General features: G+C 49.9%; 1 protein-coding gene across 1 annotated transcript; it reads right to left on the reverse strand.

The window, feature by feature from the left end:
* Positions 1–473: 473 nt before the first annotated feature.
* On the reverse strand, positions 474–12,202 carry LOC308155003 (metal transporter CNNM4; the record flags this gene model as incomplete). The annotated part of the gene is made up of 8 exons (XM_080528231.1): positions 10,733–12,202; positions 9,210–9,353; positions 8,902–9,036; positions 8,505–8,674; positions 5,074–5,170; positions 2,943–3,032; positions 1,321–1,496; positions 474–1,079 (listed from the first exon to the last, which is right to left on the reverse strand). Exons 1-8 carry the CDS (start codon positions 12,171–12,173, stop codon positions 474–476), a joined length of 2,859 nt encoding a protein of 952 aa, XP_080384357.1. The 5' UTR covers positions 12,174–12,202.
* Positions 12,203–12,865: the final 663 nt, after the last annotated feature.

The raw sequence follows: 12,865 nt of genomic DNA on the forward strand, positions 1-12,865 counted from the left end.
ACAAACAACACAGACTCACACACACACACACACACACACACACACACACACGCGCACGTGAACGCACACGCACACGCACGCACGGAGAACTCGAGAAGTACAAGACAGATGTTTCACGCCTGGCAGTTTCATGCCTGAAGCTATAGATGCAGCAGTTAACATTGACTGCAGTAGGATTAGTTCTCAGCCCATCCAGGGTTACGTGGCTGATGCAGCAGCCCTGCACAATAGTTGTGTCTCTCTCCTCTTCTCTCGTTCTCCTGCTCTTTGAAGGTTGGAAAGGTAGGCGGCAGGTGAAGAAGGGAAAAGGAGAGACAGGAGGATCTTGTTCACTCTACCCACAATGCACTGCTCCTTAGAATCCTCCTGTGAAATGGTTATTAAGGAGCAATAAGAAGTACAAGAGCGTGTATGTGCGTGCATGCGCGTGTGTGTGTGTGTAATCGTAACAAACCCCCTGGAGGGGGTGGTTGTCAGATGGTGCTCTCTGTATGTGCGTGACTGATGGTGTGCACGTGTGAGTGTGGGTGAGTGTGTGAGTGGGGATGGGGGTGTGCGTGTGGATAGCTCGGCCTGCGGGGGCCCAGGCAGTTCTGCTGCTCATGGAGAAGAGAGGCCGTCTCGCCCGGCCCATTCTCTGGACGAGTAGAGGGTGGGGAGGCCTGGGGTTTAGGTGGAAGAGGGGAGGGGGGAGTAGGCTCGGGGAGAGAGGAAAGGGAAGGTGGGTGACTGAGAGGTGTACGGGTACCTGAACCTGAGGATGGGGGAGGTGTTTGGGGTAGGGGAGTACGGTTTGTGGGAGGGGGGGTTGCTTGAGAAAGGGCCTGGGTTTGTTTGGAGTTAGGAGGAGTGTTGGTTTGGGGTAAGGGGGTGCGATTGGTTGGTGGTGTAGATTGATGGAGGGATGGGGGGCGTTTGGTAGGTGGGGTGGCCAGGGGCAGGGGGGTGCGGGTAGCTGGAGGGGAGATGGGAGGCAGGTGGGCAGAGATGTCCAGGCGAGGGTGACTGCCTTCAGGGGACTGGGGCGTGCTGTCCAGCCTTGACGCCAGGAGACCATTCTGGTACTGGCAACGGGTGATCTGAGAAGGAGTGAGAAGGAAGAGAGAGAGAGAGAGTGTGTGTGTGTGAGAGAGAGAGAGAGAGACAAAAAGACAATGTGAAGAGGAGAGAGAGAGCGAGAGAAGAGAGACAAGAGTGAGAAAGTGAGCATCCCAAGGTGTTTCAGAAGTACAGCCTCATGTCAGACACAGTCAGACCTCAATAGTGCTTCTTGGCGGTCTGGTCGTCTGAGGTTAAAAGGTCAGGGGTGAGGAGTCTTACCTTGACAAACTGTAGGTCAGAGAGGGCGCGCACGTAGAAGTCTGGCGTATACTGGAAGGGGGTGCTGGGGAGCTGCGAGTTGCTCGCGGTTACAGAGCCGCATTCCGGAGCACGGTCAGTACAGCTCAGGGAGGCAGAACGGTTCAGACCGCCCCCATGTGACGGAGAACGGAACTCTGAGATAGGCGGAGAGGGAGGAAGAGTGAACTAGGGGTAATGCATAGCCTTACACACTACACGTACACACTACACGTACACACTACACGTACACACTACACACACTACACTACACGTACACGTACACGTACACGTACACACACACACACAGACCCACAGAATTCAAGAAAAGTGTGCATAACATAGAGGGACAGAGCTGTATGACTGGGGACGGAGACAGTAGTAGAGTGAGGAGGGTGCGATTGCAACGCTAGTGATGACAGATGAAGGTGGTCAAGATGAGACGCCACTTCACTCAATGGCCATGAGCCCAGTGGTATACCTGGATTATTGATTAAGTATAGATCACTGGGTAAGAGACAGGATACTGTACTGTACCGCAAACACAAAAACACACACGCACACACAACAAAGCAAGTAGACAGCAGTGCGCACACACACAGAGCAACATGTTAACAACTTATTGACACACCTAAAGCCACATGTTGAGTGATTGATGATTATTGATGATACGATTGATGATTACTGATGAGTATGGGGTTATGCAGATTATAAACCAGAAATCAGATGACAGGTTTACCATGCAAACGAGGCTAAATGTTTGCATGTTTAAATGGCCATAGAGGGTCTCTGGACCCCAGGGGTCAGCGTGGTGAGCGTGGGGAAAAAGAATCATCAAGGCTTCGAGTGTGCGTGTATGTGTGTGTATGTACGGGGTTAAAAGAGAGAGTGGAGTGAGTGAAGCTAAGAGTATGTATTCAGGGCCAAAAACCTAACATGAGATCAGGTCTCACATTGACATCAATATATAATGCATGTGAAAGCCCAAGTTATGAGCGTGGAGGTAGAAGTTGCTATTAACCACAGGTCTATGGTCAGAATACCCCACACCCCCTATCAACCATTATGAGAAACTATCTGACTGTGGATCAGTGGTTAAGGGCAACGAGGGTAATAGTGACAGGATCAGGGGTTAGAGGTCATACATGAGAGATAGTGTCGTGGAGAAGAGCTATACACTCCATCTAGAGCCCGAATCCAGCAAGTTCCTTCCTCCTCTCTTCCTCGTTCTGCTCCGGTCTCTCCGTGCTGCTCTGGCCTGCTGACTGAGGACAAGCCCGCCGATCTGCTGCGACACTTGTCTGTCAGCGTCAGAGCTTGTCCCCGTCGGCAGTTGCCGGGCAGAGTTCTAGCTGAGCTGCGCAGGTCGCCCACGGAGAGAGTGGTGAGTGAACCGCGGCTGACAAGCTGTCCCTGTTTACATCCTCCACTTCCACCCCCCCATAGTATTGAAGTCTCTGCTCAATAGTGGACCCCTAAAGAGTCTGCTTGGACTTGCTGGAAAGGGGCTCTTAAGAAGAAGAGAGTGAAGCTGAAACCGTGATGTTGGCTCAAATTGAACCCATCTCCCCCCCTTCCCTCCTCCCTCCCACACGGATCTTTACCTGGGAAGCGCGAGAACAGAGAAAACCTCTTTAGTGAGAGGCGTCGCGGAGGGGGGGACGTCACTGATGGGGAGAGAGGGGGGGTGACGGCTGAGAGAGGGGAGGGGGGGGGGGAGAAAGAGAGACGTTCTCGTTTACTCTTTGCAAGTAATGTTAACTGTTGGAGTTTCAGACTGACCTGAAGGATCTCTGTAGACAGAGCACCATAGATATAGCACCATAGATAGAGCACCTGGACATTCTGAACCTCAGCACATCAGACAGTACCAGTGAAGCACACTCAAAAGGGTTAAGTGTCCTTCTTTCCTCGTCTCCTTTCCTAAAAACATCACTGACCTTCAGGCACTGGGGCTCACTGGGATCCGTGAAGATCAGTGAAGGAGAGGAGACAGGAGAGGAAGCCACTTTAGACCAATGAGATGCCACCAGTGACTCGTCATTACCGGGGGGGACAACTGGAATAATTATTCACTGCGCACGGACGGTCTGCTTTCTGACTGGAGGCGACAGACTGACCAATGGGAAGGGCTTGACTTTTTGACATTGACATCATCAAACGTCTGACGCATGTAGGCGTTTGACACATCGTAGCAACAAGGACAAAAAACATAGATGCTGCGCACTGTGCACACAAAGCACAGAGAACAATTGACAACAACGTGGGAGATAAAGAGATAAAAAAGGGTGAGAACAGAGATAGGGTGAGAGGGAGAGAAAGGAAGAAAGACAAGATAGAGAAGAGAACAGCCACTAGAACTGACTCTGCTTATGTCTGCATGTGTATGACTGTACTCATGTCTGTATGTATGTGTATTCATGTTCTGTAGCTGATCTATACAGACCTGCTGCCATACTGGTATCCAACCACTAGGTGTCACCAGTGTCCAGCAGTGTTTTCTTTCCCTCCTGTTTAAACTACAACAGCTAAAGTGACCTGTGACTAAATGTACTGTTCTCTTTATTAGTGCGTGTATGTGTGCTACCCACACTGAGACTCCCCGTGGTGGTGTTATTACAGCTGGCATCATCGTCCATGGTTTTGTTATTACAGCTGGCACACACACACACACACACACTCCTTCTCTTATTCTCCTCCTCATCCTCCTCTCAGGGTGTCAGTGGTGTGTGTTTCTACTCATTTCCAACACCAACTGGGGACAGTGGATCTCATTTCTGTCTGCGGAATCTCTTTCATCCCCATTGTGCAGGGAGCAGCCAGCTGATCTACTCTGCTGATCAATTCTGGATGTTTTAAACACCATTTCAGCACAACTATAGTGTATCATAGATGTACTGTGTGACTTAATTCCTGCAGACTGAGCAAAGAGATGGAGAGAGATAGAGTCAGGGACAGGGTGTCATCACATATGGTGGGCCCTATTATGCACTTCTTAACTTGCCGTCTTAACTCTTAATTAAGACGCACCGCCAGGTTAAGACCTACCGCCACCCTTATTATGCGCTTCATACGCGCTACTGCTATTACGCAGGTGTCGCTAGGCGCCCACACATAAGACGTAAGACTCCCGTGCATATATTACTCATTGTGGGAGTGTTCATATGTTAATGAAGTGCGCTAGGCGCCCCTGCTATTATGCGATCTGACTTTGCGCCTAGCGCTAAGAAGTGGTTTGAAAAGTTCTTAGGCGCTAGTGGGTCGGCGCGCATGCGCAAACCGCGGAGGCGCGCTCGTGTTTCAAAACGTGCATGAAGTCTAGCGCCTATGAACTGCATAATAGCATAGCGCTTATGACTTAACGCAGCCGGTTCTTAAAGGGAATGGCACCTGGCACGCTGATTGGGTTGATTGAGAAGACGCCCAAAACACACCCATGACTAATTTCTGGGCTTAGCGCCGGGTCTTAGGCGCCCACTACCGCACGCATAATAGCAAAGTGGCCTTGACCACGCCTCCACGTCTTAAGTTTAGATCTACCGCCTCGTCTTATTGCTTAAGACTTATGAAGTGCATAATAGGGCCCGGTGTGTGTTTGTGCCTGTGTGTGCACCTGTATGTGTGTGCCTTGCCTGTGTGTGTGTGTCTTGCCTGTGTGTGTGTGTATGTGTGTGTGTGTGTGTGTGTGCATGCCTGTGTGCTTGTATGTGTGTGTGCCTGTGTAGGCTGGCTCACCCAGTGATGGGGAGCTCAGAGCCATGACTCCGTAGTAAGAGAATGGTCCCGTCTCAAACTTCATGTTTTCATTCCCCGCCTCCACCTCCACTCGCCCCTGAGAAACACACACAAGGGATACTGTTAAAACAAAACACTGAGGAAAACATGTGTCCACGAGGAGTCTTAGTCTAAGCATGTGTCCATGAGGAGTCTTAGTCTAAGCATGTGTCCATGAGGAGTCTTAGTCTAAGCATGTGTCCATGAGGAGTCTTAGTCTAAGCATGTGTCCATGAGGAGTCTTAGTCTAAGCATGTGTCCATGAGGAGTCCTAGTCTAAGCATGTGTCCATGAGGAGTCTTAGTCTAAGCATGTGTCCATGAGGAGTCTTAGTCTAAGCATGTGTCCATGAGGAGTCCTAGTCTAAGCATGTGTCCATGAGGAGTCTTAGTCTAAGCATGTGTCCATGAGGAGTCCTAGTCTAAGCATGTGTCCATGAGGAGTCCAAGCCCTCTGATAACCAGTTTGGCCAGAACGATTGACTGATGGTGTAGTAGCCAGTGTTGAGGTCAAAACGCTACGGAAGCCCATATGTTACAAGCTGCAGACTGTAAACAAAACTGGAGACTAGGGATGTACCCGAATACGAATACGTTATTTGGAAAAGCACAAATAATGTGATGGAAACAGATACAGATTCTACCTGAAGTTACTCGTTATTATTCAGAGAGAAAAAAGAAGCCATGATTGACATGTCTGAGTGTCAGCCATTATGTTTCTTCATAATGATTGATTCGGATATACCGTAAATGCCCATTCTGTTTCCAACCAAGGACTTAGATTTCACTAACTAGTCGTTTCAATTACTACACATTTTTGAAAAGTGATTGCTATTCATTAGCCGTCCCCACCAAGTCAGTGCTGCCTAGTAATTCACGTTTTACCTAGCAAACTGCTAGGCTGTGGAAATATATTTCATAATTAATTATGCCAATATAATGTTGTATTATAATTAACTTAACGTGACTTCCGGTATAAACCACGCCCACTTCAGGTCTTCTATCCGAATACAGATTCAGATCATTTTGTAGGTTGAACAGATACAGATAATGACATCTCTGTACACCCCTACTGGAGATACTTGCCATATTTTCGCCAAGGACTCGATTGACCTTACCTGCAAGCTTAGTAAACCATGGCCAAAATCTGAACATATTTACCGCTCGTTAGTAACACCCTCAGATTTACGTTTGCTAGCAGTCATATCAGTGACGAGTGTCTCCAGTTATGTTTACATTCTGCAGTTTGTGACGTACAGACTTTCGTAGCGTATTAAACTTTCCAGTCACTCAGTACTGATGAATTTAATTTCTGTATTGACATAATTAACATTCCAATTGACTCCACCCTTGATAGTATTTCAGTGTCTGTTTGTTATCATTGCCTGCTCTATGAACTGCATTTTTATGTATGCACACCCCTGGGCTGGTTATGACTGTTCTATAAACAGTGTTACTATGTGAAAGCTCTCCTGTGGCTGGCAGAGACTCCTGGCCATCTCATGAATATTACATCACAGCACAGGTGTGCTTCCTGAGGTTCCAGTATCACACACATACACAGGGTCCAGTATCTCAGTGTCCCAGATGAACTCATCCAGATGAACTTATCCAAATGACCCCCCACCCCAAGAGGTGTGAGAGACACTCACACACACAGTGGAACCAGAGCAGGTGTGCTCATGTTACATGCTGAGTGTCTGCAGTCACACTATCTGCACCTCAGGTGTCAACCACAGAGCATCTCTAACACATACGCACGCGCACACACGCACACACACATACACGCATGCGCGCGCGCGCACACACACACACACACACACACAGACACAGACACAGACACAGACACAGACACAGACACAGACACACTGTCTATCTGATTTGAGTGAACAATTAACAACGACTAACAATAGCTGCAACCAGTGTGCATAACCGGACTCAAACTGACCCAGACACACTCACGACCTGACACCTAAAATAAACGAGCCTTTCACCACTCATCCCTGATCTCTGGGTGAGCTGGGTAATCCTCCCCAGCAAATCAGCACACAGGGACGGGAGAGTGTGTGTGTGTGTGTGTGTGTATGTGTGTGAGGGGGGGAGGGGTGACCTTGGCCTGACCGTCACTGGGGGAGTTTAAATCGGGAATGTGATTTAATGATACCTCTGTAAGGTTTTGTGTGCAATGTACAGTATATGTTTAGAGTATAATGTATGTGTGTGTGTGTGTCTGTTTATTTATTCTTCCATTATTCTCTCTCTACCCCCCACTTCCCCTTCTCTGTCACAGCACAAGCACTGCCTTCTCTGAAACGCCCACTGTCTCCCTCTCCTCTCTCCTCTCTCCCGCCTCCCCTCCCTCATCTTGGTGCAGGGGAGGGACTAATTGGCTGTTGCTCGCTTGGAAAAGCAAAGCAGTGGGCTCTGCTCTTCACTTCTCCCCTCATCATTTCTATTCTCCACTTACGCTCCCCTCTCCCTTCTTACTCCATATTCTCCTCTGTTCTCTTCTTCTTTAACCTCCACTCCTTCTTTCTCCTCCCTTCTGTTATCTCTTTCCCCTCCCCTCTCTCTCCCTATCCTCTCTCTATCCGCAATTCCCTGGTACACAAACTCTTCTAATCGTTCCCCTCTGGCAGGAGGCTGTGGTCCATCATGACCAAAACCGTGAGACACAAAAACAGTTTCTTCCCTACTGCGGTTCGCCTCATTAACGAGGCCCGGGATCCCCACTGACACTGAATGTTATCTTGACTGCTATTCTTCTGTCACACTGCACTATTCTTATACTTCTCATCTCTATTATTATTATTTTTCACCTATGTTTTTGTCCTTGCACTTCGTTTATTGTCATGCACCACCAGACCGAAGCAAATTCCTTGTATGTGAAAACCTACTTGGCAATAAATCTGTTTCTGATTCTGTGTGTACGCACGCACCATACATATTCATAACTAAATAAACATTAGCAAACCTCTAGTATGCTGTGTGTACGCGTGGGTTCAATGTGGTAAGCGTTTCGACAGCTAAAGCCATAAGGCTGAGTCACATCACAGGAAGTCACACCATTGACCCTAATCCACACAGCCAAGGAGTACGTTTGAACGTGTGCGTACTCGATAGGACCACCTGCGTCAGAGGGATCCAACACCTCCAAGACACCATCTTACAGAGGGAGAAGTGAGAAACACTGACGCGTCATCCGACAACCAACACACAGCTGTGTCCTACACACAGCAGCGTGAGCAGCTCCTGGATCTACCGACAAGAGATGGCAGCACCAGTGTGTGTGTGTGTCTAGCTGTAAGATGAGGATACACTTCTCCACTGGTTTGAACATAGCTTGTGTATGTGTGTGTGTGTGTGTGTGTGTGTGTGTGTGTGTGTGTGTACCTGTAGGATGAGTATAAAGTAGTCCACAGATTTGCCTCTCTGGTAGATGTAGTGCTGTGGCGAGCGTTTGTCGCTTTCATTGAACTTGATCTCCTGGATGACATCTGGGTGTCTGAGGACCCTCAGTAGGATCTTCTCCGACATCTGCAGGGAGCTGAACAGACTCACCTCTGGGGGGTGAAAGAAAGGGGAGAGAGGATGGGGAGGGGACGGGGACGGAATGGGTTGACAGAGGCAGGCAATGGGAAGAGGTGTACAGTAGAGTGCATAGAGTGGCAGGACAAAAGGTGGAGGTCGTCCGTTAGAAACGAGTGACTGGTGAGCCTCTGTTTTTGAATGATACGAGTCACGGGAGGTTCAGCGTACAACCGGTCTTCAGAAGGTCTACAGTACTCACCTGTGGCCAGGAAGCGGTGTGCGGCCAGCATCAGCTGAGGGGAGATCTTCACCTTACTGTCACTGTCATGTTTAAAGGCTGAGAAATCCCGCTTAGACTTATTAGGATCCACCTTCTTCCTGTTTCTATTGTCAGCTGGGGGAGAGTGTGAGAGCAGAGGGAACAGGAGAAGACATGTTTAGGGCTCTTCTCATTGTTTATAGCTATAATGTCAGTTAGTAGAATTTCAATAATAGTAGTAGTAGGAGATTACAAGAGTTAAGAGTGTGTGCGTGTGTGCCAATAGTGACTGCTTCATGTTGACTTACTGTAAAGGTCGGACTCGTCCAGGATCTCTGACTTGATGATCTCCTCGATGACATCCTCTAATGTGACCAATCCCAGCACCTCATAGAAGGGGTCTCCCTCCCCCTCACTGTTAACCTTTTGAACAATCGCCAAGTGGGATTTGCCTGGAGAGTAAGCACATAAAGAGAGAGAGAGAGAGAGAGAGAGAGAGAGAGAGAGAGAGAGAGAGAAAGAGAGAGAGAGAGAGAAGGTTAGCAGGGGCCTACCATCACCTGCACACTGCCAGCATCAATTAGTAAGGTAGGCCCTCAGTTAACCTGTCATTCAATATAGGAGTCTTTGCAACTGAGCCAGGGAAGCCAGAATAGCTTTCATCTGAAGCTGCTTCGGGTCAACACATAAGTATCTGTATAGTGGCCCATGCAGAATGTAAACCCACAACCCTGTAGACATCATTCTGCTTAAACAAACGGAGCCGTCAGAACCTCGCCGCTGTTTGATCAGTCAGAGCAGTCTGTGGGATTTAGCCTGCGGGTTAGGAGGAGAGACTGAGCCTGATTGAGACCAGACGGGACTAGGAGCTTAGGACAGATGTACTGAGGGAACTGCCGGAATGAGATAAGAGACTGAGAAAGAAGGGGAGAGGGAGAGGCATGATGAGAAAGGGGGATGGGGTAGAGTGGGACAGAAAGGGGTAATCCACTCCACTGGCTTACTTTTCCTCCTCTCGTCTCTAGGCCTGTGTGTATGTCTCGCCATGTCCTGTCTTATATTGAAAAACAGTATACTGTGTTTCAGTCTGGACAACTAGGATGAAGAAAAATAACGAAACAAAACAAAAAGGGCTGACGACGCCCCCCCCCCCCCCCCCCCGACCCCCAAGCTCACAAAACAAACACACACCAGTGATTTCACATCCCATGACTTCTCACTGCAGACTGACGCTGTTTAGTCAATCAGAGCAGAGTAAAGCTTGCTAGCACCACTAGGACAGCAGGGGTGAGGAGTGACGACATCAACGCTGACATGTGACCATTGCATCAGTATCTCTTTCTGTGTGCAATATGCACCAGGCCTGCATCTGGGCACACAATAACAATAAAAAAGTCATTTAGAACCAGGTGTGTGAGTGCTGCTGGACTGTAATGAAAGCTTGCACACACCATGGCCGTCCTGTACCAGAGTTGCCCACCCCTTGTTGGAGTGCTGTTAAATGAGAATAGATTGGGACAGTCTGGTCGAGGTGTGTCACATGGTATGTGTCACATTTTGTCCCTTTGCCCTCTGCTGTGTGGCAATTAGGCAGAGATATTCCACTCATCAATACACCCATCAATACACAGCTAGGGGTTGGGGAGAGGGTTGCACAGTCTGTGGATGTATCCTGTGTGTGTGTGTACATTAACCACTTAGCCCTGTCATGTAGCCTTTAGAGGCAAAAAACTGTGCCTACCCAAGCAATGTCAGAACAAGAGAGAGGGGATGCAAAGCAATGAAGGAAATAGACCTAGTTCACCACACAGACACACAAACACACACACACCTTTCTTGAATTCCTCGAGCATGGAGTCCAGTTTAGTGTCTTGAAACACAAAGTGTACTGGGTGGTTGTAGAACTTGGTGATGGTCCTCAGTGTCGTGGCGTCATCCGGGTCCACAAAGGCCAGATCCTTCACGTGGAGAATATCCACAATGTTGGACCGGTCATCGTCGAACACCGGGATGCGCGTGTACCCGCTCTCCATGATCTCAGACATGGTGTTGAAGTCCAGCAGGGCGTCCGCTTGGATCATGAAGCAGTTGATGATAGGCGTCATCACGTCCTCCACGGTTTTCGTCCGGAGCTCCAGGGCCCCTTGGATCATGTTCAGCTCGTCTTTGACCAGATCGTTGTAGGGTTGCGTTACTCTCAGCATGTCCACGAGCTTCTCCCGGTTGTACACGGTGCCGATCTCCTGGCCCAGTAAGACGTCCAACAACTTGCTCACAGGGAAAGACACCGGGAAGGTCAGAAGCATGAAAAACTTAGTTACCGTGATGGTGTTGGCCCCCACGGCCAGCCCGTGGCGAGAGCACATCGCCTGGGGGATGATCTCGCCGAAGATCACGATGCCCACGGTGGAGGCCACCACGGCGCCCAGCCCGGAGCCGATCAGGTCATCCAGGAGGATGGTGAGGGTCGTGTTGACCAGGACGTTCCCCAGCAGCAGCGAGCAGAGGAGGTAGTTCCCCTTTCTGCGAATGGGCTCGATTTTCTTCGCGTATCGCTTCTCTTTCTCGGTGCCACAACTTTGCACTATGCGCAGCTCCATGGGGTCCAGCGCCATGAGCCCCAGGTTCAGCCCGCTGAACATGCCGGAGAGCACCAACAGGCAGCTGATGAGGATGATCTGCAGCCACAGGGGCAGGAGGGACTTCTTCTCCTCGACCACCCGGATCCTCCCGTCGCTGTCCCCCAGCAGAGCCCACCTGCCCCCCCGGGTCTCACCACCCCTGACGCACAGCGCGTACTCCTTCTGCGGCTCGTTCTTGCGAAGCGGCTTAATGTTCATACTCAGCAGTCCCGTGGACCCCCCTCCTCGACCACCGCTCACGTTCATGTAAGTCCTGATGTTGAAGTCTTTGGTGAAATCACCACAAGTCCTGTTCGGTGTGTCAACATAATTGTTCAAGTCTCCCCCTTCCTCGTCGTCATCCCCTCGTTCCGTGAAGCGGATCTGTGACCAGGTGCCCGAGTGGAGCCGGACCCCGTAGAACCGGAGCTGGACGCTGCTCTCCTCCGTCACCTGGATGACCCCGTCGTCGGTGGTCGTGGCCGGTCTGTCGCTCCTCTCCAGCCGCATGCCGAGCACCTGGCTGCCGCTGCTGCTACTGCCGCTGACACTCGTCGCTGTCGCCGCCTCGGTCCTTCCTCCCACTGCGCTCCATAGAAACACCACTAAAGTCAGAACATACCCGTGCTGCCCACTCCGCTCTGTCGCCATGTTTGTTTCACTCTCTCTGGCGACCTGGGAGCGCTGACGTCACTTACTCATATCTCTCGACTCCGCCCCCCCTGTATTACCATAAGTACCGCCTAGAGGACGCGACAGGTACTGTACAAGTGGTACCCTACACACGCACACGCACACGCACACGCACACGCACACGCACACGCACACGCACACGCACACGCACACACACACACACACACACACACACACACACACACACACACACACACACACACACACACACACACACACACACACACACACAGTACACACACAGTACACCATGCGGGAAATATATCACCATTTGAGAAACAATAACGTAGCTTCTTGTCACTGCGCTGCACTTGTTTCATGACTCATACAGTGCGCGTGCATGTCAGGGAATTTCGCGTGTGCATGTCAGAGGAATCTGTGGTCCACGTGACGACGGTGCCGCTACCGGGAGTGGTGCAGGCGAGGCTACACACCGTTTGGGTGAGGAATAGACATATACCCCAAGTGAGTCAAAGCACTGTGTAATTGTGTCACAATATTGTATAACCTATCAAATGAATATTGAATTGTAATAGTTTGGGACACATTAGGATTCATGTCACACTTGCATATAATATCACAGAGTAAATGGCGTATCATCATCCTGCATCATCACATTTGGCCTATGCGGCAGACTCAATCCTGCGGAC

This window comes from Nansenia antarctica (assembly GCF_963989245.1).
Source record: "Nansenia antarctica genome assembly, chromosome: 4".
Classification (NCBI taxonomy): Eukaryota; Metazoa; Chordata; class Actinopteri; order Argentiniformes; family Microstomatidae; genus Nansenia; species Nansenia antarctica.